At 51.6% G+C, this 24,926-nt stretch overlaps 5 protein-coding genes across 8 annotated transcripts; 2 read left to right on the top strand and 3 right to left on the bottom strand.

The window, feature by feature from the left end:
- Nucleotides 1–10,588: 10,588 nt before the first annotated feature.
- On the bottom strand, nt 10,589–12,871 carry NCU00648 (choline transporter; the record flags this gene model as incomplete). The annotated part of the gene is made up of 6 exons (XM_960695.3): nt 10,589–11,274; nt 11,356–11,673; nt 11,729–12,253; nt 12,328–12,379; nt 12,465–12,547; nt 12,640–12,871. The coding sequence occupies 6 exons, from the start codon at nt 12,869–12,871 to the stop codon at nt 10,736–10,738; spliced, it is 1,749 nt and encodes a 582-aa protein (XP_965788.2). The 3' UTR covers nt 10,589–10,735.
- Nucleotides 12,872–12,961: 90 nt separating this feature from the next.
- Nucleotides 12,962–14,088, bottom strand: NCU16446 (hypothetical protein). Its single transcript, XM_011395113.1, has one exon. It carries the CDS (start codon nt 13,937–13,939, stop codon nt 13,559–13,561), a length of 381 nt encoding a protein of 126 aa, XP_011393415.1. The 5' UTR covers nt 13,940–14,088; the 3' UTR covers nt 12,962–13,558.
- Nucleotides 14,089–14,214: 126 nt separating this feature from the next.
- On the bottom strand, nt 14,215–16,510 carry nic-6 (nicotinic acid-6). The gene is made up of 2 exons (XM_960696.2): nt 14,609–16,510; nt 14,215–14,546 (listed from the first exon to the last, which is right to left on the bottom strand). The coding sequence occupies exons 1-2, from the start codon at nt 15,901–15,903 to the stop codon at nt 14,408–14,410; spliced, it is 1,434 nt and encodes a 477-aa protein (XP_965789.1). The 5' UTR covers nt 15,904–16,510; the 3' UTR covers nt 14,215–14,407.
- On the top strand, nt 16,496–20,054 carry NCU00650 (Wdr1p). Its single transcript, XM_960697.3, has 2 exons — nt 16,496–18,073; nt 18,136–20,054. Exons 1-2 carry the CDS (start codon nt 17,056–17,058, stop codon nt 19,755–19,757), a joined length of 2,640 nt encoding a protein of 879 aa, XP_965790.2. The 5' UTR covers nt 16,496–17,055; the 3' UTR covers nt 19,758–20,054.
- A 1,404-nt stretch (nt 20,055–21,458) lies between these two features.
- On the top strand, nt 21,459–24,431 carry un-7 (peptide N-glycanase-1). Of its 4 annotated transcripts, XM_011394503.1 has the most exons (5): nt 21,715–21,863; nt 22,033–22,098; nt 22,185–22,642; nt 22,697–23,125; nt 23,211–24,397. In XM_011394503.1, the coding sequence occupies exons 4-5, from the start codon at nt 22,722–22,724 to the stop codon at nt 24,043–24,045; spliced, it is 1,239 nt and encodes a 412-aa protein (XP_011392805.1). In that variant the 5' UTR covers nt 21,715–21,863; nt 22,033–22,098; nt 22,185–22,642; nt 22,697–22,721; the 3' UTR covers nt 24,046–24,397. The 4 variants fall into 4 exon arrangements, with proteins under 4 accessions (XP_011392803.1, XP_011392804.1, XP_011392802.1 ...); XM_011394501.1 differs by having other exon boundaries at nt 21,459–22,098; nt 22,265–22,485; nt 22,559–23,125; nt 23,211–24,431; XM_011394502.1 differs by having other exon boundaries at nt 21,510–21,863; nt 22,265–23,125; nt 23,211–24,420.
- Nucleotides 24,432–24,926: the final 495 nt, after the last annotated feature.

Here is a 24,926-nt window from a genome sequence, read left to right as displayed (position 1 = left end):
TTTCTAGCGCAAGCCAGCAAGCGGCAGCGTAGCGTTGACGGGCGTCAGAATTTGTATCGTGTCGTGGTACGTAGCCACGGTAGGGTGGCTCGAAATCCGAAACCGAGCGGAACTCCCGCGGAGGCGTGGACCTCTGCCCTTTTTGAAGTGTTGGCCTAGAAGTATGGTTCGCAGCGTTGGCGGACCCTATGATGATCACCTCTTCTCTACTGACCGTTAACTTGAAAAAGTCAAGCTTCACACCGGCAACCACGCCATGCCAAGGCCTCTTAGGTTGGTGTATGATGATGTAGCCAGCAGCGAAGAAGGGCCCCCCTAGGTTGAACAACGGACAGCAAAATGAAACAGCCAACAGCGCAATGGTGTTCGGGTAGCTTTGTCGCTGCTCGCCTATCTTCTAACCCGGCGCGCCGCGAAGCAAAGCTTGAGGAGAACAAGACTCTTTGTTTGCTCAGAATCTGTCCAAAGCACTCATTGACCTTGCTGCGGGATGGCGAGTGTACATCCGGCACTGGTGTACATACAGTAGCTGGAGCGGATGGTCGGTTGGGGCCAATGCGCTGGCACGCTCTCGGAGCTTTCTCCTGTCGACTATACGGGCATCTCATAGGCCAATGGGCGGGGGGGCGAAGTAATCAAGGTCGTTGGGAGACAGCATGGAACATGATGGGGGATCTTGGACGCCAACCGACGACGGCACCGTGAAGACCACACGAGGTAAGGAAAAGCCTTCGATGAGAAGTGCGGTAGCTCAGGTCTTGGAGGATGCCGGCTAGCCTCGCAGGCTATCACTTTGGTCGAGTGGTTGGGAGTTGGGGGACGGGGCTTGTCCGGGGCGTTGTTGGTCGGTGGCCTGGCGCCGGCGGGCTAGGATAAATGGCCCAGCAAGTGCGTGCCTGTGGTAAGTTGGCGATGTGGAACGGGAGATGGAAAACTTGAGGGCTTCCGAAATGGGCCACGGTGTTGAGGACGCTTGGGACGACGCTTGGGACGCTGCGAGACACCGACCCGGCTTAATACATACACTACCTGGGCTCTACGTACTTTCCAACAAGGCAAGAAACGATGGTGTGGGGTTGTGGGTTCCTTCGTTAAATGTGAAAATCCACGTCCTAGCACGTCCCCATCGCACCCTTACCCCTTCCACCACGAGTGCCAGAATGGGGAGGCGCGATACGACGGTAATTGGATGTTATAAGATCTATATGTTCCTTCCATATTAAGGACGGATGCTAGGTAATGCAAATTAGCCCACTGCAGGAGCGCCCGTGCAGCAGAGACTGACTGACTGACTGACTGGTGCCCTGTGCATCCCATCAGAGTGTATCAGAGTGCAGAAGAAACTGGTCATCCCGGGCCAAGAAATTACCTCGGATTGAGAAAGATCATGTACCTAACTTGATGTCCGAGTCGGAAGGCATATGTGCACTACCTATGTACTGTTCAACCAGTCCTCTTTGTTGCTCTCCCTTCCAACGAAGGTACCTATAGTAGCAAGGTCGTTTCCACCTGCTCGCCGAAAACGGAATACGACAGAAGCTGACACCGGCACTGCACTTCATATTGTTTGAATACCTAGGTTGGAGATGGTCCCGGCACTCTGGGTTGAGCGCCCTCATTTCCCGTCTGTGATTAGCTGTCGTGGTGTGATGCTCGCTCGCTGATCATATCTAGGTACTAGCTAACATGGCATGTCGTGTACGAGTGATGCACTGTACTAGTGTACTGCGGTTGCGAGCAAAAGTTTTACCTCCCTGTCAAGTACCGACAGGGATGGAAGGCTTTAGTTTATCCATAATGCAACCAATATCGCCACCATGTCACTCGCCACCAAATTTCTATAGAAAAGGACTTCGAAGTTCATTCGATTTGGTCTTTTAACATCAATACCGTCCAAATCCACTACTCTTTTATCAATACACTATAGCTCGCCCAAAAAGCATTACCGGGAGGAAGCACCTCACCCTTAAAGATAGAGCTAGAATCAGAACCCTTTATTTTGATACTAAAATAAACCAAACCCAAATCTATTAATTGCTCCCCTAATACTCTAAAGACCAAATTCGCTATACTTGTCGATCCGAGAGCGCTACTATTACTCCGCGAGCGGGCCGGCCGCGGAAACTGATTGAAGCGTAAGAGTAAGAACTTATTGAATTCGTCTGTAGCTCTAAAAAGACTAGAAGAATAAGTTTTCTCTAGCTATCAATGGTTCTCTTTAGGGCTATCTTTGGAGCTTAGGCTATTAAAAATACGCTCTATCGCCTCGGTTTCCGTAGACGGTCCGCCCGGAAAAAACCACCAATTTCCGAACGGACACGGGGCCTCCGGCTTCAATAGGCATTAGACTATTTAAATTGGACTCCTTAGCAATAGGCATCTATCCTTTGGACAGATGAAACCTAGGTAACCGGGGGCCCCCATTGGAAGTAATACGTTACCCGGAGACTAGGAGAAGAGTTCGATCCTACTTGTATCGTTGAGAAGCACCGGAAGAAGTCCGGATAGATGTTTTAGGGCAGCTTTTCTAGAAGAAGAAAGGGGCCGGGCTTTTTTTAGGAAAAGGAATAGGGTAGTATCAATGCTACTTCCTATAGAGAGCGTACCGTTCCTATCATCGACGAATACCTCCGTTCTTTACAATAAATCGGTATCGACCTATCCCTAATATAAGATAACGCCCCTAGCCACGCCGCCGCTGCTACTATTAACGAATTTAGAGATAGAGGTATTCCCATTATTAAATGGCCTCCTTTCTCTCCGGATCTCAACCCTATAGAATCTACCTAGAATTGGATGAAGGATTATCTTGAGGATAAATATAGGCTTGATAAAACACCTTCTTATTTGCGCCTCCACCGCTACGTTAATGAAGCTTGGGAGGAGCTTCCGGATTCTTATTTAGGCGAGCTTTTAGCATCAATGCCAGCCAGGTGCCAAGCTGTCATTGATGCTAATGGGATGCATACCAAATATTAGTATTTAGTATAGTAATAAGATGTTTATTTTGGTATTGAGAGACGAATGGCCATGCCAAGAAATCCCAGCATCCCTGTCACCCCCCTGCCGGTACCTGCTCCACCTGTTAAACTTACCCATATCACCATAGTACTATGTAATAACGGTGCCTATGGGATCTTGTAGCGGCAAGACTCGGGTAAGGTAACGTAGCGTATCAACGATACGTGTTTTGTTACCCACCCTATTCGTTAGCTCCCGCTCGACTCCTTGCCCCTGCTCCCGTCCACCCTCTCGTCAGGGCCGGTAGTGTACAAAAGGGGGGAAGAGGGCGGGGGGTGCCTGCCCAGTGAGATGCCAGTGCCATTGCCAGATCCATTGTCGCTCCGTCTCCGAAGGCAGGAGAGCACAGGCCAAAAAGATATTCGAGCAGCATTGGATGAATTTCCTGGTCCATCGCTTCAAATGTCGCGTCAAAGGCAGTTGCCCAGGGGAAGGCGTCATGGGTCTTTCTTCACACTACAGCCAGGCAATGACCGACAGGAACTCGCGGCGGCCGTCAGGTGGAGAAAAACGATGCACTCCAATGGACTTGGGTAGGTAGGTAGGTAGGTAGGTAGGTACTGGGTCGCTTCTTTCCATTTTTCTAGATACCTACCTCTACCTACCTACCCGACTTTCCCCCTCGCGTCACCCCGTCATCTTTGAACGACGGTGCCGCTAGAGGTGATGGCTACCTCCCGTCTCCAGTACTACATATCAGTCAATTCCTCGGCTATGGAAATTACACAGCGTAGCAGAGGAAACCACGCTTTCATTTCGATCAACCAACGGCGTCCAATTTCCGCAACTATAGCGTCCTCCACGTTCCACAAAATCTCGCGCCCACAACCAAGTCCGCGAGCGACTCTCGACCTGACTGGCCTCTTATCCGCGTGTCGCGTGTCGCTGTGGACTATCCGGATCGCCAAGATTCATTGGCGCCATCCTAGCTCCAGGTATCCTATCCCGTCTCGACAAGTGACCGTTCAGCCGGGTATCCGTAGTAGCCCTTCGGTGTTCGCATTCTCCCCTTCACAGCGCTGTGCTGTCTGGAATTCCGACTCATTGCATCACTGGCATGGATCCGCCCGCCGCTTTGCTGACTGTGCCGCATGTCGCAACTCCTTCGAGTCCTTCGAGCCTTTCGAGCGCCTCAAGCCCCGAAAACCACCGATTCTGAAGGACCTCTGCTTTAGTACACAGGGTACTTGCGTTCCCAGTGGCTGGGGAAATCTGACATGAGCGACCCAACTTTCCAATTACCATGGCCAGCAGCTCCATTCTCCAGCAAAACATGCTGTGTCTCCCACATCAGCAACCCATCATCGTTTATCATCGGCATCATCATCATCATCAGAATTCACCTATCTGGTTTGGCAAGCCAGCGAACATTGATAAGCGCTAACAAAACGCAAAAAAGAAATACGTACGGGACGCCCTTGTGCCCCTAAACCCGCGTGGAGCTACACCACGGTGCAGCGAACTTTGAGCAATATCACCCTGGGTGATAGGTGGTTGTGCCGCTTGCGGTGGCGTTAACCTAAAGATTCAGTACATGGGCCCTTGCAAGGAGTCAACTCAGGCAAGCCCGTTCCAGACTGTCGGGTCCCTCAGATTGAGCTGAACCTATATGGAGAAGCACGGACAAGACGCCATAACCGTACTCTGAAGAGCATACACATACCAGCCACGGCTATAATAAGAAGTACGAAGCGGATCTCTTGTCTAAATAGGTAGGGGACAGCCGCCAGCGTGCAGCGTCGCATCCTTTTCGCCTCGTTTTCCTGAGGAATTTGAGCCAGCTCACGCACCTTAACCCCGTCCTGGGGACTCTTCGACTCGTGGATCCATACTTAATCCCTACAGACCAAATTCTACCAGGCAGGCGGGTGAAGAGCGGTCGTCTTGGGCACCGTGTCACCGTCAAGTCCCATGATCAGCCAGTGACTTGTGCCCTTGCACAACAACGAAGCCGCAGTCTCAGTGGTGTTTCCCTGCCCTCCGCTCATTGGGGTTCCTACTGGATGGGAATTACCTCCCTCGCGCGTAGCGGAGTTTCATCACTTTCGCTTCTGTCCGTTTGCCCTCGGCTACTCCAAGCATGTTGAGACCTGCAAAGACATTCGCACAGAGGCGGGCGACCATCGTCCTGGGATTGACATGTGAATCATCCGAACCCAAGCGAGCACAAAGGCAAGACAGGGCGGACTTTGGCAAAGGGTACGTCCGAACGCTGACTGATTCCAGCCCATGCTGTTTGCACATGATGAGGTTTGGTAAGATGGCTTGGGATCCCCGCATGCCAGGTCTTTCTCAACAGCACACCTCTCTCTCCCAGGGGCATGTCAGGCTCTCATCTCACTTAGGCCATGAAAGGTACGGGTACAGACAGGCAGGGGACATGGAAGCGAGACAGAAGAAGGGCAAGTACCAGCTACTTTGTGACCTGTTCTTTGTTAGTGCTCACCCACGGCTCAAACCGAATACGATTGGCCCCAGACCGTCCTTTCGGACCCACAAGAACCACACGCAAGCGCAGCACCCCTGAGAAGTCTCTCCTTGTGTGATTCGCTTCCAGTCTGTCGGGTCACTCCACTGGTGACCGGAGTGGTCGTTCCATTGGAATTGGTGCAAAAGTGGAAGTTGGCAGTCGACTGGAGCGACTAGGGCGCAGAATGGGCCCCGACAAGGCCAACAAAGATTCAAGACATCCTTGGTGGTGGTTTCAGAAACAGGCATCGCGATCCTTGGGGATCCCCTTGTCCCGACGAGGCCGTTGTCGTGTCCGCCTGTGCGGAGACCTACTATGATAACCATGAAGACGTAGGTACACACACTAGTGTAGCACCTGGGTTCTGTCCAGGTACATGGTTGAAATGGCTCTATACACTGCAGGCATGTTCCATCTGCCGGTGAGTTGCAAATTCTGCACAAATTATTCGTTTCGTCGACCGGTTTCGGCAAAGTGGAAGTATGAACACCGATCTCGTCGGTCACAGATATCACCAGCCTTGCTGATAGCTCATCTCAACACTTCTCAGCATCGTGGTGGAGGATCTTGGGAACCGACAAGCTCCCAAGCGTACGGATACGCGCACAGCCCGCTTAACTATCGCGTCACCAGATTCAGCCTCGCTCACAGAAACGTCTCCACCCCCAGACATCAGTGTTGGGATGGGAACATGCGGCAGCTAGTTGGAGTTGACCGCTTTTTCCCCAGTCCATAGTTACAGCTCCGGATGCGGCAACTTGGTTTCAGAGGCCCCTTTTTGCGGATCCCACCAACCGTTGACTCGCAAGAGATCTTCAAGCCTTCTTTGAGTGCATCGCGTCCGGCGCCTCGACACGAGTGTTCCAAACCACCTGGCTCTTTGCCTTTCGGGCGTGGGCAGGACCTTTCCGAGAAGTGATGAATCACTTTACTGCTTTGGTCAATGCCAAGGAGGCGCCGCTAGACAGTTCTGAGTGTGTCAGAGTCCCTCGCAGCACCCGGAGGTCGGATCCACTTACCCTCTCTTAACTTCATGATCACCAGTCGTTTGGGACCAAATTACAGCAATTTAACCTAGCTTGGTTCTTGCAGAGATGCCCGATTTGGACAGCTCGCGCTGTCTGGTTGGTCCAAGCTAGCCAGTACACCATCTGAGAGGCTGACAGCGAGTGGGTAAATTCCAGGACCAATGCGAGGTACCAGCTTGGAGAGATTGTTGATTTCCGCGGTTCCATATTTCGGTCAACACCTTGCACGGCAATCTGTGACGACATATTTACTACCGAGAAACAGGCAGTTTGCACTCGATACCGCTGCCTTCATGTGAAAACTGGGCAACGCCCAGGCGACCAACTCAGCGAGCGTTATGGATCGGTTCAAAATTGGGCGGTATACAACATCAGGAGATTCCTCCCTGACTGATGAGCTGTATTGAACGCTCAGACGTGGCTTTGCTAAGTTTCTTGTCTACTTCATCATGACTGACCCGTGCTTGACGCTATGGGGTTGATACTGATCGATGGGTCCCGACGTTGTGGGAAAACTGCAGGCTTAGGGCATGTTGCTGTTCAGTCGATGGCGAGTGTTGGGACACTGAGCCTTTTTGGGAACGGAGTACGGGCTGCAGCGGCGTACCCGGCCAGGCTCACTTCCCAGTGTTTTGTGGGAGACAAGTACCATCATGCGCAGTCCAGTAAGTTAGTGGCAAGCGAGACACAGGGGCGAAGGGGATAGGCTACCAGACTGTCGGGACGGACAACTCAGGCCCTGCAGGATGGCTCCGGCAAGGTGGGCTGCGACAGCGAGGAGGTATAGGTACCTCCAGTTACCTCGGCCCTGTGTGGTACAGATGAGTTGTCTGTAAATTTCAAGACGCCACTTTGACCTTGAACGTTTCCTCCCGCTCGTTTCAGAATACCACCCACAAACCCCCTTATACGGAGACGCAAGGCTTGGCTATTACACAAAGGGATACTCGTCTTTACAATGGACGTGTTCTGTGTTCACTTATGTGATTAAGCTCCTGACTCCTTGGTCACCAAGCGGGAATGACTTATCGTACTTAGCGCAGGGTCATCACCGGTTTGAACCAGCTACTCTCATCACTCAATGTCTTTTTGGTTCCCTATTTACTTGGCCGTTCAGATTCCGAGATGCCTTGCCAGCATGCTTTAGTATTGACAATACGTGTCGGGCGAGGCTGCTCTTCAACAAAGAATAACCATGCCATCCGGCTGGAGAGGTTATATGGTCCCTTTGCTGTTTTGTTCTTGTTTCAATGGCTGTTCGAAATCTGACCTATCACTTACATTTCCTTACCTTACCTCGAAAATTTCGTGCCACACACAGGTCAACGTGTACCGAAAGAGACGAAACACAATCTTCTATGCTTACAAGGCCCATTGCCGCATCAAAACTCGGACAATCAAGCGCTCAACACACCAAAAACGCATACTTCAACCACAAAGGGAAAATGGAGACTTCAGTCCTCAGATTGCGGGTGGAGCAGTGATTGTAGTTTTCGAGTCATTAAGTTGTCACAAGTCAAACTTTTGCTACGGACGAGAACAAAGGGGGATGTTTAATACTGGCGCTGACGACCCGTCGGAATAGCCACATGGAAGAATAAAGGAACCTCGAGGGTTCTACGACTAAAGCACAAAGGAATCGATTCGGCCAATTGCATCTTCCCTGCCCTGGGTCTAGCTAGAAGACTGGTCACTCAACCGTTGGACACCGCCAACCGTCCACTTTTCGAAACCTAACACTGTTTCCCTGTATACAAGATACGTTTGCTGTGCTTTCAAATATAGAGTCCTCTTTTCCTGGCTTCTCTGAATGTCAAAGTCTTGAGGTCTTTGTTTCGAGTACTGTCTCTTTCTCTCTCTTTTTTTTTTTTTTTCCCCTTTCCCATTCCCTGGCTGTTTCCTGGTCCGACCAGCTCGAGCCGCGGCGCATTCAATGGGAGGTAGCAGTAAATTCCAACTCCCACTTTCTTTGATCACGATCTCGGCAATATAACTAGACATTCCTACTGGGGACAGTACTTTCCTTAAAATGTCACTTGGACGGATGCATGATATTAGTCGTGCGAAAAATATATACTAGAGGTTGTAACCCGTCTATTATCCAAGTGACGCGAAGAAACAACAAACAAGTGGTCATCACAGTGAGACGTACTACTTACCTAGGTACCTTACCTACCTCAAGCGTCACTACTACAGAGTAGGTAACCACACAAAAAACACCTGTCGGTTCAATGTCGTCCAGTACCTGCTTGCCTGCCGCTCTTCCTTCCTTCCTTCCTTCCTTCCTTCCTTCCTTCTTTAACCTTCCATCGAAGGAGACTATTCCGCAAAAGGGAGGGCTGGTGGCGCTAAGTACCACTACTACCTTCTAATGTATGTACACTACACTACACTACACTACACTATGTACCATGGAGACGGCGCGATAAAATGTTGTGTAACCCGAGAACTGGAACTGAACTGACTGAATGATTGGAGCCTAGTCTAGAGGTCGGGTCCGTGCCTAACTGCTAGTGTAGTGTCTAGGTACCCTTGGCTGAGTACGTATGTAACCCTTGAGGTTCAATTGCTGCGAGACCGGTGACATGGAAGTCTAGACCCGACGAACAATCCAAAGAAAGCTCGGTTCCGGACTGTCGGGAGCCGGGGGAGGGGGGTCGAGCCGGGGTGCGAGTTTAACTAACCGTGATAGTGATCATCCATCGGAGCCTGGCTTGGAAGGTTTTGTCAGCAAGAATTGGTAAATGTTTAGTTAGCCCAATGAATATTGAAGCGACTTTTTTTTTTTTTTCCCCTTTGTTTTTTTTTTTTTTTTTCCTTTTTCTTTTGGCTGTACAACGATGATGGTGATGATTCCCTCGATAGATAGATGTGATCAATCAGTCATGTAGACCAAGAGAAAGAAGGGTTGGAGGTACATGTAGTGTGTATGTACCTAGTCACCTAGTCACCTAGATAGTCAAGACCCGGCCGGCGGGACCCGACATTACGTACACGGGCATTGTACATGTCTAGGTACCTAGGTAGGTAGGTAACAAACCGACGATGATAATGTGCAAAATCTGTACATACTGCTAATTCCAGAAATGGAGATATCAGGTAATAAAAAGTGGTAAGGTTACTTACTATAAGATCTTGTAAGTAGCATTCATCATTCAGGTACCCGGATCGTTTGCGTCGGACAACATTCCACACATATTCCACCGATCATCATCACCATTCGATTCTGCTGCTGAGTGGTCACATGTAGATTACCTACACATTGTATAGGTCTTTGACCATTCGGTAGGTTACATATGCCAAGTACATATGTAGTAGGTTCACGTACATAGGTAGGTAGGTTACAGATAGACGGGTTCTCCGTCTTACCTCCGATCGATCTCAAGGACTCAAGGGTACCTAACAAAAGGGGTAGCGGCGTAGTCTGTTTTGGATCATGCAAGATTGGGCGCATAGAGAGAACTATGTACCTACTATGCATGTGCCTAGGCGTAGATGGCGCGGGGAGGAGTGTTTGCTATTTTAAGCGGAGTTTGTTAGTGTATTTCGGAGCACAGCGGCGTTTGGTGATGATGGTTGGGGAGGTTATTATTGTTGTGGGAAGTGTTCCTTCTTGATTGCTCAGTGGGGTGTCTTGGTAATACATACGGGACATGTCAGTTGCGCAACAACAACAACAACAACAGCAATATTTTTGCAGGAGATTGCACAGAGTTCAAGTTGAAAAAGCTGGGGCCGGGCCAGGCGATATGGAGAAAAAACGAGTTAGTTCAGCTTTTACTACCTAGAGGTACCTACATCCATGGAAACCAGGTTCAAACCTACATCTTCATCACAATATAAGACGAGAACAAATACGTGATGAAATTCGCCGTTCTTCACTCTCTTGCTCAGAGTGTCAACGCTCATCCTTGTGCTACTATTGCTGCGAGTTATCAAGATTGATGGGTCACAAATAGAAATTAGGGTGGAAGGGCAGGTTGTATAAGGACGAAGGGAAAAGAGGTTGAAAATGAGATGCGCTTAATACGACTGGCTCCCCTCGTAGTTTTCATTTGAATAAAGTGTTCGACGCATGATCAGGTGCGAGTGGGCTTCTAACATGACTTCATCTAACAAGCTATTTCTTCCGTTCAAATTAACAGCAGCAGCTCCAAAGCCAGGACTGACGCCGTTTCAAACGATAGCCCCCAATAGAAATCCCCTAAATACTGCTCTACGGAAGTATCCCACCATCACTACCCTTCTTCTTCTCCTGAGGCTTCTCCCTGAACACTCCCACGCCTCCATATCCCTCCTGCTCCAAACCACTACCAGGCGCCTCAACCCCTTCACTCACTTGTACCCTCTCTCCAGTGATATCACCACCATGGATATATAGCGCCATCACTCTTGGCCCTGGATAATTCCTCCTCGCATGCACCACCCACCACAACGCCGTCAGTGCCACCACTCCAACCAAAATGACACTATTATAGTTCATCGATTCCGTCGTGGTTGGATAATCGTAGGGGAAGCAAAAGAGGGCGTTGAACAACACGATGAAGAGAACCGCTAAAATGTTGATGGGCGTTCCGAACTTGCCTAGCCGAAAAGAGCCGGGGGCGGAGGGCAGGTATCGGCGCCGGGTCAAAATGTTGGCGGCAAACGGGATGGCGTAGGAGGTGGTGGTGAGGATGATGAAGGAACCGGTTAGGTTGAGGAAGGCGGTAGGCGAGCCGAGGGGGATGGCGCCTAGGGCTGATGCGATTGTTGCTTTTTTCACGGAAGGGGGACTTTGTCAGTTTTCTGTTTTTAGTTGAAGAAAGGAGAGAAGCGTAGAGGTAAAAGACTTACCGACGAAAAGAGTGGCAGGGATAGGACAGCTAAGTGTCTCATTGACGCGGGAAAAGAGAGGGGACAAAGGGACGGCGTTGTCTCGGGCCAAAGCCCAGTAGATGCGTGAGTTGGCTAGAACCGTACCGACACAGCAGAGGAGTGAGGAGCACAAGATAATGAACAAGAGACCGAAGGTAGCGCCGTGGTTCGTAGTCCCGTCGGCGTGGGCGGTCGCTTGAGCGTAGATATTGGCGAGCGGGTAAGTGTTGAAGCCGCCTTGGAGGGCGTCGAGATCGGTGATGGCGTAGCAAAGGGCGATGGCGAAGCAGAATGCGTCTAACGAAGGAGTTAGTGTAAGCTCATCAAGTGCAAAAGGGGCTCGTGAACGTACAGAGAAAGCCCAAGCCGATTTGTAGCCCAATTGCCTTCGGTAAGTCCTTCTTCGGATGTGGCAGCTCCTCAGCCATATGCGTGATAGCATCTGGCGTTCCCACGGTGAACGCCCCGTTCAAAACCCCCAACAAAAATGCTAAACCACCCGGCCAGCCCGTGAGGTTATTCTCGGTGAAAGATTTCCAGACAAAGTAATCACTAGCGTGACGCTTGGGCATGGCTGAGATGACAATAATGGTGATAATACCGCCGACGATGACGAAGAACATGCCGATTTTCTGGGTGTGCGGAATCACTCGGTTGGCAAAGATCACAACTGCCGTGGAAAGCCAAAGGACAAGCAGGTAGGTGATGTATACCTGCCATGGCTCGTAGGTGTAAGTGGTCTGGTGGTAAACAGAGTACATGCTGATGCAGATGTTGGCCGTGATCTGCATCAGGGCGGCTAGGTCGAACATCCATCCGTAGAAGTTGATCCAGCCGGTGAAGAAACCAAGAATCCGGCCATATTTGGGCCCGCCGGCTGGCAATGATGTTAACCTTGCCTTTCTAGCATCTAAGCAGAAAGTGTGGGAATGTAAACGGGGGGAAACTTACCGATAGTGGCCCAATGGTAAACACCACCAGCAGTTGGAATAGCTGATGCAAGCTACAATATGAAAATTCATTGTTAGACATCCCATTCTAACGCCCCTATTCACGCAGTCCAACACCTGATGATTCCTTGTACTCACCTCAGCCAGTCCAGCCCCAATGAAGCTGTAATAGAAAACCGCGACGATAAGACCAAAAATAAGACCAGGCGGACCACCGTTAACTTTCGAACATTACTGATGTTAGTGACCACTCATTGATGTTTTAAACAGAACAAGCGCCAGCAAGAGGGGGCCCGCTTGAGACAGTACGTACGAATGGACACCGAGATAGACGACCCGAGAGCTATCCAGGCGTTGTCAATGGTAATTGCAATGCCAGCCAAGCCCAACAGACTGTATTGTCGGTCGAGCTGGTCTCGATAACCTGAAGCATTGACCACGACTCCATTCTCGACCGCGGCGACGATCTCATCTCGGTCTTCAGGACGTCCTCCGGCCCGCACACTTCGTTTTTCGTCGACCGATGGTTGATGTGAACTGTCCATATTGTTGGAAGGGTGTGAACAGGCCGATGTTTGGCTGGGTAGTAACTACCAGTTGCTGAAACTTTTGCTGTTTTAAACCGTCCATTCTCTGGGGAAGCCACGAAGATATTAATGGCAACTGAACTGAAATTGACAGTGTATTGTTCATCGCGCCTTCCTACCCAAAAGGGTAAAACAGTCCCTGGACGTACTACACTACAACGACTACATCCGGTCATTCGCCGGCATCATAGCACCTGTGTCTGGACTCGTGATGCGGTATGTATAGCACGACCTTGATATCGAATAGGTAGTTCCAATGACGCACAGAGATCCCCCATCTCTAGATGTTATCTCCCCGAGCCGAGTCGTTCGAAAGACGTAAGACCAACTCGAGCACTGACAAGACCTGATGTTATACATCATCTAGACAAAACATGGTTAGTTCAATTCCCGGGGGTTCTTATCCTTATCTGGATGCTGCTGCTGCTGCCCACGACCTGAAGATCTATCTGCTGCAGGCGTAACGGCTCATCCGTCCGACGAATAAGGTCGGCGAAGCATTGCCGTTGCGCTACTCTCTGTCCCGTTCAATACCCGTGGATCTGCATCCCGGGGAGAAACATGGCTGAAGAGCAGGGGGTTCTTGGGACGAGTACATTTCGGGATGGCACATCTGATAAGTGGAAGTGTCCGTCGTTGGACGCCTCAGGTTGTAGCAGATGTTGGTATCATTGTTTGATAGGATGGATTAGGCAGATTACATCCGGGCGTGGTGGCAGCCGGACTTGATAACGTGGGGGTGGGCGACGATGAAACCCTACAGTAACGGGTTCGGAGCCCCGCTTCTCGGCGAATCGCTCTAGCGCCTGATTGCGTGTAGTGGAAGAGGAAATCGGTATTTTCGCGTGGATGGAAAATGGAATGGGATGAGGAGAACGCGGGGACTGCATCATGCTGCACCTGAAAGGCGTCTGATGTAGCATTGTGGTGGAGGCTGATATGTCCCAGTCCGATATCAAAGGTTTGAGATTCTCTGGCGTTTGGCTTGTAGATAAGGTATGCGGATGCGGTAACAGTCGCCCACATGAGTGATACATTGCACTGTCGTCTGGACAAGTGCTTTGCGTCGGACTTCAGTGAGGATAAAACCCGATATCGACCCCCAGGGTGCCCCGCGTGGGTTTCTAATGATCATTGTCATTCTCCCGGATTTGATATGATAATCAACAACCCGGGGTGAACAAGACTGCCCCAGAGTTTGGAAGTTTTATCCCGTGACAAGTCTTTTGTCGTCCATCAGAAACAGATTCAGCTCGCGGGTTTCTCCACAACCTAGCCTTTGAGCTGGGTTGGTCGCAAAGTCAACTGAACATCCGTGGATCATCACCACTAGGTCTTGGACTCAAGATCTTGAGCTTTTACCCAAGGGTAGCCGCATCCAATGCATTGTGTGGCCCGGTAAGATATTTGCCGTCGGAACCGCCAGGAGAATGAGCAGAAAAGCAGTCGCATGCATGTATAACCTCCCAAAACCTGAAGACCAAAACTCAAGACTCATGCCGTGGCAGCATCACCATCGTGACCCCATCTTGCCGACTCATCACCCTCGCTCCAATCCTTTTCGACGTATCCGAGCTCTCGCTTGACCTTCTCGACCGTCGCCTTATCGCCTGTGTTCTTTCCCACGTTGTCACTAGGAGGCAATTGTTAGTCGCATATTGCGGTAGGAGCAGTGGCTCCAAGACAGATTCTTACCTGATCTTGACTGCTGGATTTCCGGCAGCCGAGCTCAGCTTGATGACAATATTCAGAGGCGTGGATTTCTTGCCAGTAGCCTTGTGGACAAAGTCATTGGTAAAGTAGGTACCGACACCAAAAGTTGGCTGGAAGCCGGCCGCTTCAGCAACCTCCTTGTACTCCAAGCACCTGTCAATATCCAGCGAGTCGGAAAAGACAATAACCTTTTTGTCCTTGATGCCCTGTTCATCATAGAACTTGCGCATGAGCTTGACAAACTCCTTGGGGTCTCCCGAATCCTGGCGGACACCCGTGAAAACTTGGGCATAGGTCTTGTCGGGATGGAGGTCCTTGATGAAATCTTTCGCTGCCGAGATGAAGGCATCGGCCGTGCTGATCTTGCGATCCCTTGGCTGTGGTACGGGCTCTCCAGATGCCGACATTGGCTTGCTAAACGCCCTAAGGAATTCAGGGGTTCCAAAGGTATCTGTGAGCGCAATGCCGAGGACGCCAGGGCCGTAGCATCCAACCCAGCGGGAAAGGGCTTCCTCTGTAGCGGACTTGTAATCTCCAAGGATGGCGGCGTTACCCATAAACCACTCGTGCGCAACGGTGCCAACGGGTGGGATGTTGAAGCGCATGGCAAGGTGAACATTGCTAGTGCCGGAGAGCTTGCCGGTTAGGCCTCTCTTCTCGGCTTCCTTGGCCGCCTTGGTGAGACCCCTAAACACCAAAGCTTGCGTGTGGTAGTCGCGGCGCCGGCGGGTTCCGAATTCCGAGAACACGCAACCAGCCTCGAGCAGGCGCATGCCCTTCTCATAGGCCTTCTCTTCCTGGCCATCATAATCCCAGTCCGTGTCCATGAACTTGAAGTAGGCTTCCGAAGTGAGTGCGAGAAGCGGAATTTCGTAGAGAATAGTCTCGGCCCAATTGCCCTTAATATCATAGTGGATATCACCGAGATCTGAGTCACCATCAGGGCGGAAGGAAACGGCGACCTGCTCTCGCGGCCGAAGGCGGAACTCGGAAAGGTAATCAAGATACTCTTCGGTTAGGTAAGGGCAGTGAGTCTTGAGGAACTGGAGCTCCTCGGGGGATAGGCTGATATTCCCGAGCTTCATAACCTGTTCTTCGAGCCAGACGAAGGCTTCGCGCGACAACTTCTTCTCGGGAGTGCGGTTTGTGAACGAGTAGGTGACGGGTACGTCTTTGAAGTATTTGAGAACGGCGCATTGCATCGTCAACTTGTACAGATCGGTGTCGAGGAACGAGATAACACCCGCTGGGTGAGGCAAAGAGCTGTTGAAGTCCATAGCTGTGGTGGCCTTGCGGTAGAACTCTGCAAGAGAGGAGCGTGTAGGATTGGATGAGTCGTAATGTCGTTTTTGAAGGGGATATATGATAATCTTCTTTCCCCCAAATGACGACTAGAGAAACTAAGAGAGGAAGGAAGAGTTCAAGACTCGGACACAAGAAGAGCTTGAGATGGTTGAGTTGCTCCAGGAGGGCTGACGAATCGAAGTTCAGGAATGCCGTTAATAGTGGGTAAGAGTGGAGACATCAGCCGTTCTCTTTTTGTTAGTGCGGGCTTCCTTTGCCAATCCAACCTCTTGCACTTCAGTTTCGACTTCAGTTGAAATCCTGAGCATTCTCACTCGGCGCGCTCTGGGTTCGCCCTTTACGTGCCAGAAATGCCAGAGTTGCTGGTTAATAAATCATTGTTCACTGATCGTGTTCTTTGTCATCATATAATTTGGACCATTCGAAGTGAGTCTCTTAGTTTGTTTACCCGTCGGAGAACACGCGGGGCGTCTGTATGGTAACTTGAAGGTATTGGTGATCATCAGCGTCTGAAGTCCTGTGATATCTACTCCAAGACGCCTCCACATGGTAACCTGGAGCAATAGTAGTCACTGGCGCTTATTGCAAGCTGGAGACTACAGGAGGATGTCCGACGGGACAATGCCTGGCATCCGCATCGATGTTTGAGTGCTTCAAACAGAGACGTCGTTCCTGCCTGCGAAGATGACACAATCAAGAGAAATTGGTGGGGCAATCGGGTCTCGGCGGGGCGATGTTTGGTGTTTTTTGGGCAGGCACGTTCACTGCACGCCCTCGTTGACAGCAACAATGATCCGGGGCCAGGGGGGGTCACAAAGTGCACGGACCACACCTTAATGGTTCACCGACTTGCTTGGCGCAAAAGTTACAAACCGGCAGAAAAAAAAAGTTCACTTCGAGTTCAGAGAACAGAAGATCCGAGTCGCAGAGCGTGCAGGACCCCGCCGTCAACATACCAAGAGGAAAGAAGAGCTCAAATATCCAGCAGAGACCGGCTTCTCTTGGACGATACTGAGCTTGGCCGCTCTGAGGCTCGACGCCCACCCATACCCGCACCCGCACCCGCACCCGGGCCCCCCTCCTTCTCTTCCACCTAGTAGGACCCAACAACATCAGCAGCCATCATGGATATTCACAGGTGTCGCTTCGTTCCCTATCCCGCTTCCGCCATCAACGCCGTCGCCTTTTCCCACTCCGCTCTCCCGCCCGTCCCGGCCGGCAAGAAGAACCTCCAGAAGAACATCCAGGTGCGCCTCGCTGTTGGTCGCGCCAATGGCGACATCGAGATCTGGAACCCCCTCAATGGCTCTTGGCACCAGGAGCTGTTGATCCCCGGCGGCAATGACCGGAGTATCGACGGCCTGGTCTGGGTTACCGACCCCGACGAGGAAATGGCCGACGGCAAGATCATCCACGGCAAGTCCCGTCTGTTCAGTGTCGGCTACACCAACACAATCACCGAATGGGACCTCGAAAAGTCCCGCGCAAAGAAGCACGCGAGCGGCCAGCACGGCGAGATCTGGTGCCTCGGCGTTCAGCCCCCTTCCTCCGACCTCCACGCCCCAAGAAAGCTCGTCGCCGGCACTGTCGACGGCAATCTCGTCATGTACTCGATCGAAGATGGTGACCTCAAGTTCCAGAAGAGCCTGATCAGGGCCCCTTCCAAGAAGGTCAAGATGGTTAGCATCTGCTTTCAGTCCAGGAATGTTGTCATTGTCGGCTGCTCCAACAGCACCATTTGCGCCTACGACATCCGAAACGGCTCGCTTCTCCAGCAAATGACCCTCGGCTCCGACCACTCCTCCGCCTCCAAGAACATTATCGTCTGGTCCGTCAAGTGCCTACCGAACGGTGACATAGTCTCTGGTGACTCGACTGGCCAGGTGTGCATTTGGGACGGCAAGACCTATACCCAAGCCCAAAGGATACAAAGCCATACCCAGGACGTCTTGTGCCTGGCTGTCAGTGCTGATGGCAGGAGGATTGTGTCTGGTGGCATGGACAGACGGACGGCCCTGTACGAGCCGGTTGCTGGACAACCCGGTCGCTGGTCCAAGGCCTTCCACAGAAGGTATCATGGCCATGACGTCAAGACCATGGCCTCTTTCGAGGGCAAGGGCATGAGTGTCGTAGTTTCTGGAGGTTAGTCACATTACTCGCATTGTTTCCCTTTTCGTTTCATACTAACAAGTTTCCTATTACAGGCCCTGATGCCAGCCCCGTTGTCATGCCCCTCCGTGCGGCAGGCAAGGAATTCCACCGTACCCTCCCCCATCTTCCGCAGACCGTCAATGTCAAGAGCGCATCCAAGGCACGGTTCGTTGTCAGCTGGTGGGACAACGAGGTTCGCATCTGGCATCTCTCCAGCCCGTCGCGCGATCTCTTGAACGGTGCTGTCGCCACCACCGACCTGCGCAAGACACGGAAACTTATTGCCCAGATCTACGTCAAGGGCGATCACAACATTACCTCGGCCGCCATCAGCGAGGATGGTACCTTCCTTGTTGCGTCTACTGCCACCGATATCAAGGCGTTTCAGCTCGATATTAGCGATTCGCAACAACTCAAGATTAAGAAGGTCGAGGTTGCGAGCGCTGGTCACGGAGCTATGAAGGTGGAGATCTCTCCCGACAGGCGTTGGCTGTCCTGGGTCGAGAGCGGCAGCAATGTGATGGCGGCGGAAATCACCGTGAACGAGGACGGATACGCCGTTTCTGCTCCCTCCAAGCTGCGCCGCCTCCACCGGCAAATCCCGAAAAACATCCTCCTCGGTGGTCTTGGTACCTACGACCGAAACGTTACACAAATGGTCTTCTCCCCTGACAGCAAAATGCTCAGTGTCGCTGACATCGCCGGATGGATCGATACCTGGGTATTACGCGTCCCAGGAGAGGAGACAAAAGGCACAAACGGCGAGGCTGACGACGCTTCCTCGAGCGACTCATCAGATGACGAGGAAGATGATCAAAAGGATGCTACGAGTGAGCGCTGGGTACGCAACCCCAACGCAGCCCTCATTCCCAAGCTTGATTCGGCTCCTGTTGTTCTGTCCTTCTCCAAGACTCCCCGCCAGGAGGGCGAAGACTACACCCTCTTGGCCATCACGACATTAAAACAAGTTCTTATTTTCAACCCTCTTCGCGGCTCTCTAGCAGACTGGTCTCGCCGGAACACCTATGCCAAGCTCCCGGAGCAACTCCGTGTCACGAGAGATCTGGTCAAGGGTGTTGTATGGCAAGGCCCACGAGTCTGGATCTACGGTATCTCCTTTCTCTTCATGTTGGATCTTTCTCAAGATCTGGATAGCCAAGATGCCAGCGCTCTTTCCAAGCAAAAATCCAGCCTAAAGCGGAAGAGGGATGGCAAAGAGAATGGCGCAGGCGGCAAGATGGACCACCAGAACGCACTTGCCCCCCACAAGATTAGGGCGGCTGTTGCCGGACAGGACGGCGCCACCGAGTGGGTGGATGTCGAGATGGCGGATGCCGATGACCAGAGGGGTGCTGCCAGCAGCGGAGTCGAGGATGAGGACGACGACTATGACGAGGATATGGAGGGCGGCGAGCTCCAGCGCCTACGCGACGGCGAAGCGGGCAAAGAGGAGCAAAAGAAGGATTCAGTGAAGCAGAAGGCCAAGTGGTGGCATACGTATCAATACCGACCCATTCTAGGCATCGTACCTCTTGACGGCGAAACGGTGGAGGAATCCAACGGAACGTCGGAGGGCATTCCGATCCCGCCGCTCGAGGTTGCTCTTGTGGAGAGGCCGAGCTGGGATTGTGAAGTACCCCCGAGATACTTTTCAAATGGTGAGCGGGAGAGGTAATTGTACGAAGCATGCATATGGCATGAGGTGTCACATATGAAGGGGCCTTGGTCGGCGAATAAGGCCGTAGAGGTTAGCATATACCGCAAAATCGGAGTTACACGTATGTAATCGCAACTGAGCATGTCATTTTGTCTGGGTAGATCAAGAGTTGGGTTTCAAAGATATCATCACACTGAGGCTTACACATGAGCCCTATTCCTGTGTCTTGATACACCATGCTACCTTGGGCCGGTGAGCATCAAGAAGACACCGAGCACTGGGACCGATGGTGAAGCACCAGGTTTTATTGGTGCCGACATCTGGAGGTTGTCCATGCTCCTGGGGTCGCACGGTTGTTATAAAATTTCACATGTATATGCAAAGACCACCAAGATCTTGCCAAAACATTTATCCTATCCTGTCTTACGCCATGCACTCAACCGGTCTCACCACTCGCTTTGGGATGCATGATGCGCGATGTAAGTCGCGGGCACCTGTACGAAAATTCCGATGAGGTCTAAACAACCATTAGTAAAGTAAATTATTCCAATTACGAACCATTCGCTGCGTACGCTCCCGTTAGCTCTATCTGTAAAGTCTTTTCAACAGTCAACAATCACGTTGTCGTTGAAAGTGGAGTTAGTGGTGTAGACTCGAGAGGGGACACTGCAGCGGAGAGGGCCCGGGGACTGGGGCGCCGCGTAAGCACCATGGGGACGCGCCGTTGCTCATGCCTGTACAGGCCTGGGTACACACACTCAAGAGAGCAGCAAAGAAGAAAGGATGACTAGTTCAAAGGTATCATCCGAACACAAGGACGTCCGCTGTGAGTAGTTTGGGGGTATGTGACGTTTTGACCCAATTCGCAATGAATGCGTCTGGATTCGGGAAAAGGGAAGTTCACCAGCTGCGGCGAGCGAGAGGTAACGTTGTGACGGTAAAAGAGATGGGACGGCCTGAGGCGATAAAAAGGTGGCAGTGGGGATCCCCCTTGGGGTGGGCGCAATTGGGTACATGAGGCTGAGCGGGCGGGCGAGAGCGTAAGCAAAAAAAGGGACTGTGACTGCCTGGATTGATTTGTAGCGTACACAGCATTACTAGGTATGTATGATCACCGCCCACGTCGTCGTCTCTCTTTTTTGCCTGATGTCTGAGACTGGACTGACTACCTTTGGGATCGATCATTCAATGTGTTTGCGGAAAAAAAAAAAAAAGAGAGAAAAAAGAAAGAGAAAAAAAAAAAGTTGAAGCACATGACTATGTTTTGCGAACCATCTAACGCACGTATACGTTCCCAAGAGAGACAGATATCGTCCGCCGTCGGGTCGTGATCACCAAACTTTGACGGTTAGCGGTGTTGAGCTTCGTCATCCTTCCCTGCATGGCTAGCGCGACTCTAGGCCGGTCCAGAGACCATTCGTCGCCCAGGTTGTTCTTGTTAGGGAGGTACGTCGACACAGCCAGGAAAGGGCTCGTTGAATCAAAGTTACTTCAGCCTGAGACTATGTGCGAGTACCTGTAGCCTGACCTGCGAAGAGCGAGGTCCAGTTTGTCGCCTGCTGGGGGTCGTCGCGGATGGTTTTCGGAAGGGCCCCACTCACGGGAGGGCACCGACCAGCAAATATACGGCTCTGATTGGCCAATACGTCAGTATACGCGCGTTCTGACCTGGCTCGCCTTGGCTAGGTACCCCCCGAACCTCTCATTCTTCCCTCTCTGGCTCTTTTGAGTTTGTAGGTAGTTGCCGTCTCATCCATATTGAACGGGCGACGAGTTCTGTAGTAAAAAGGGCAGAGACACGTAAGACAGCTGAGGGGACCGTAAGTGCGACCATGGAGAAGTAGCGAACGACACCAGGGACTTTTCTTACTACCATCCATACCTACCTACTCCTGCCCATACCTATCCTCTTCTTCTTGCTTTACTTCTTCCGTTCCGTTGCATCAAGACTTGGGCGGCCGGCACTACTGCTGCTGAGAAGTAGGAGGTATAGCCCAGCCACACCTAGAGGCGCGAATCGCAGCGACGGAGGTGTGTGTGTTTTCTGTGAAGAGGAAGTTACAACCTTCCATTCTTTCGCCTCGGTGCAAGTCTGTACACTCACTCAGTAATCGTTCCATAGAGGTGAGTGAGCAGGCCCAAACCCCCAAACCACTCCTGCACTTCGGTCCGGTTCATACCCGACATCATCTCCTGTTATCTGTCATGCGTCTTTCAATCTGCGCCTCCTCCATCGGGTACTTGGTGATCGCTGCATTTTCTCTGCACCTTTCAAGCTGACAGTTGCAGCAAGACCAGGCCTACCTACCGACAGCCAGTACCTACGAGGTGGATGCGCCAAGGTAGACGTCCGAAGCTTGTGAGTCCCAACTGAACACTATATCTTCTCGACGGCATCTCAGCCCATTCCGCTCATTCCTCCTCGACCGATTCTTCCCTTGCTAGTTTCGCCTATCCATCAACAACCACATCGCTTCGCCCCTCGCTGGCCGACATGGCGCTAATACGATGCCTCCCTCTCTTAGCAAACATTCTCGCCATCACTTGCTTACGACGCCGGCCATTCGAGTCTCCAAGCACCTAGCGACGAGGCGCGACACCATTCCAATTCTTCAAATTGCGCGAAACCCTTCATTGGGACCTTCAACAACATCGTCTCTACTAGTTTGATCACCGACATCACATCAGCGGATTCCAGCAGGGGGTTAACCACAGGGCAACCGTCCGCGCTGGTCTACTCATAGCTGTATGTCAATTCGCCTCATAGTCAGCCTCGAGCGCCAAGACGCGACGAAGCGAATGCTGACCATCCCGACAAGCGCTTACTCCCTAGAGTATTGAATCACCTTCGACTGGCGTTTACAACGAAAACTCAAAACTGGCAGCAGCGAGATAGACGACCAGCAACACCGGCCGAAGAGCTTCCAAATCAAACAGGCGACACAGGCTAGCGGAAGCCGCGACCGAATATTATCAGTGACCATGGCAGGAAACAATTCAGGGGGTGGGAGTTACCCATTAGACGACCATGTGAAAAGCGTGGCACGCGATCTACAGCATAGGTTTGCGCAAATGTCAAACCGGGATCAGAAATTCGACCTACATGTCATACCCGATCTTCTTTCACAACCAGTAGTCCCCGAGCCGCCCGCGCAAGACGACAAGGAGGCCCAGAATTTCGAAAAATACCTAATAGCAATGTCGCATATACCCCTAAACTACGAGAATCCCGGCCTCCTGGACGAGGCGTTACAGCAAATCCCACTCGATAGGTTATCGCAGGAGGCAGAAGAGGAGGTGGAACTTTTCCAAGCGAAAGCCGCAAGCCTGGGAAGATCAAAACCGGAATGGAGTCATCAAGAGTGTATGGTCAGGGCCCTGCTTAGGTGCGTTTCTGTCTCCCGTCTGGCTTCCATGTCATGATGGATATGTTTGTCTGTTTCTTGCGCCAGCTAACTCGTGACTACACAGGTGGTTTCGCCGATCATTCTTCACCTTTGTGAATAATCCTCCATGTTCCGAATGCTTGTCGCCCACCAACAAAATCCGTAACGTTGCGCCTACACCAGAGGAAAGAGCCCATAGTGCGACATGGGTCGAGCTGTACGCGTGCGTCACGTGTGGGGCATATGAACGATTCCCACGATATACGGAGGCATGGCAATTACTACGAGTAAAGCGTGGAAGGGCTGGCGACTTTGCCAACGTCTTCACCATGCTTTGCCGAGCTCTTGACATCCGAGCTCGCTGGGTGTGGTGCCAGGAAGACTACCTGTGGACCGAAATTTACTCTGAGCATCAACAACGATGGGTTCACGTCGACAGTTGCGAAGAGGCTTGGGATATGCCCCACATGTACTATAAGAACTGGGGCAAAAAGATGTCCTACGTTATTGCCTTTTCGCGCGAGGGCGCGGTCGATGTTACCAGGCGGTACGTAGGGTCACCGGACGCCCTGCTCCCACGCACACGCTGCCCCGAAGGCGTCCTCAAGTTCATCATGGAGGAAATCACCAACCTGCATCGGCCAAAGTACGCCCCGGACGGAGAGACCCGCCTGCGGCTCTATCGGGAAGATGTAGCCGAAGACGTGCAGCTTCGTTCGTTGTGGTCGGCTACCCTGGAACAGAGTCGGAGGTTGAAGGCGGCCGCTGCGGCTGCTGCTCGGGGTGGCCGCAGTAGCCCCGACAACAAGAGCGGCGCCAACATGATGGGCTCGCCAGCGACGGGCGACATCAAACGACCCATCCCTGAGGATGCACCTGTTCCTGATGTCCCTTCACTCTGGCCGACGTATGGACCTTGACGGCATGGTATTTGTTCGGACACATCTTGAATAGATAGCAGTCATCATCTTCACGTCGTTTAATACCTCTCCCCCGTTTTATCAGAAGGAAAGGAGGCATGCAATGTCATCAATCTTTTGTTTGTTATATATTATACATATACCCTGTGTCATGTCATGTTCAAGAAAGATTTATGTGGATTTATTCGGAGGGAGGCATCAAGACTACTTGGTAGTGATGGGTTGGAAAAGTTGCGCCCTTGGGGGGCTTTTGGGCTGGAGTAGGGAGTTTCTCGAGACTTGTGGGAATTTTTAGGCACATCTGATGAGTGAGGGCCTAGTCAAATTTTTGAACCACCAGCCTCTGTGTATCATGCTGTTCAAAACTTCACGATTGCTCGCGTATGACTTGGCAGACAGCATGATCGTGCCCGTTTCATCGCCCGTGTTGTTGATTTAGGTTGCGCCAAAGTCCAGACCTTTGCTTGCTAGGTATGCTTTACGAAACTACGAACTGCACTTCCCGGATCTGGGTCCCACAAGAAAAGTCCAAACATACTGATCTGAACAAAGCCGCTCCAAACAAATACTGCAAGGACAAGCGGCGGGGGTGGTTGGTCTTTGTTCCGCTAGCTTCTTCCAAAGATCGAACAAAGAAAAGACGACGACGGAAGCTGAGGCACAAAGAGACTGGAGCCATTGGGACATTGGGGAACTTGTATGGGTTTGTGAAGGGACAAGGGATGGGTACTATGGGCTTGGCGATGATAGATTTTCGGAGAGGAATCGATGGAGGACAGGTGGAACAACAAGCTACGTAGGTAACTACGTGGTTTTTTTTCGGAGCGGGAGTGATTGCAGTCTAGCCACTCGAGAGAGGATTTAGGTATGGAGTTGATCCG

Source organism: Neurospora crassa, linkage group I, assembly GCF_000182925.2.
Source record: "Neurospora crassa OR74A linkage group I, whole genome shotgun sequence".
NCBI lineage: Eukaryota > Fungi > Ascomycota > Sordariomycetes > Sordariales > Sordariaceae > Neurospora > Neurospora crassa.
The sequence above is the reverse complement of the archived record's forward strand: the minus strand, read 5'-3'. Positions and strand labels throughout refer to the sequence as shown.

Bases quoted from the DNA above. Each gene is read 5' to 3' on its own strand.
- NCU16446 (XM_011395113.1), bottom strand. From the start codon at position 13,939: ATGTGGGCGACTGTTACCGCATCCGCATACCTTATCTACAAGCCAAAC.
- nic-6 (XM_960696.2), bottom strand. From the start codon at position 15,903: ATGGACTTCAACAGCTCTTTGCCTCACCCAGCGGGTGTTATCTCGTTC. The intron at 14,547-14,608 runs GTAAGAATCTGT...ATTGCCTCCTAG, and splicing joins AATCCAGCAGTCAAGATCAG to TGACAACGTGGGAAAGAACA.
- NCU00650 (XM_960697.3), top strand. From the start codon at position 17,056: ATGGATATTCACAGGTGTCGCTTCGTTCCCTATCCCGCTTCCGCCATC. The intron at 18,074-18,135 runs GTTAGTCACATT...TTCCTATTACAG, and splicing joins GAGTGTCGTAGTTTCTGGAG to GCCCTGATGCCAGCCCCGTT.
- un-7 (XM_011394501.1), top strand. From the start codon at position 22,722: ATGGCAGGAAACAATTCAGGGGGTGGGAGTTACCCATTAGACGACCAT. The intron at 23,126-23,210 runs GTGCGTTTCTGT...GTGACTACACAG, and splicing joins ATGGTCAGGGCCCTGCTTAG to GTGGTTTCGCCGATCATTCT.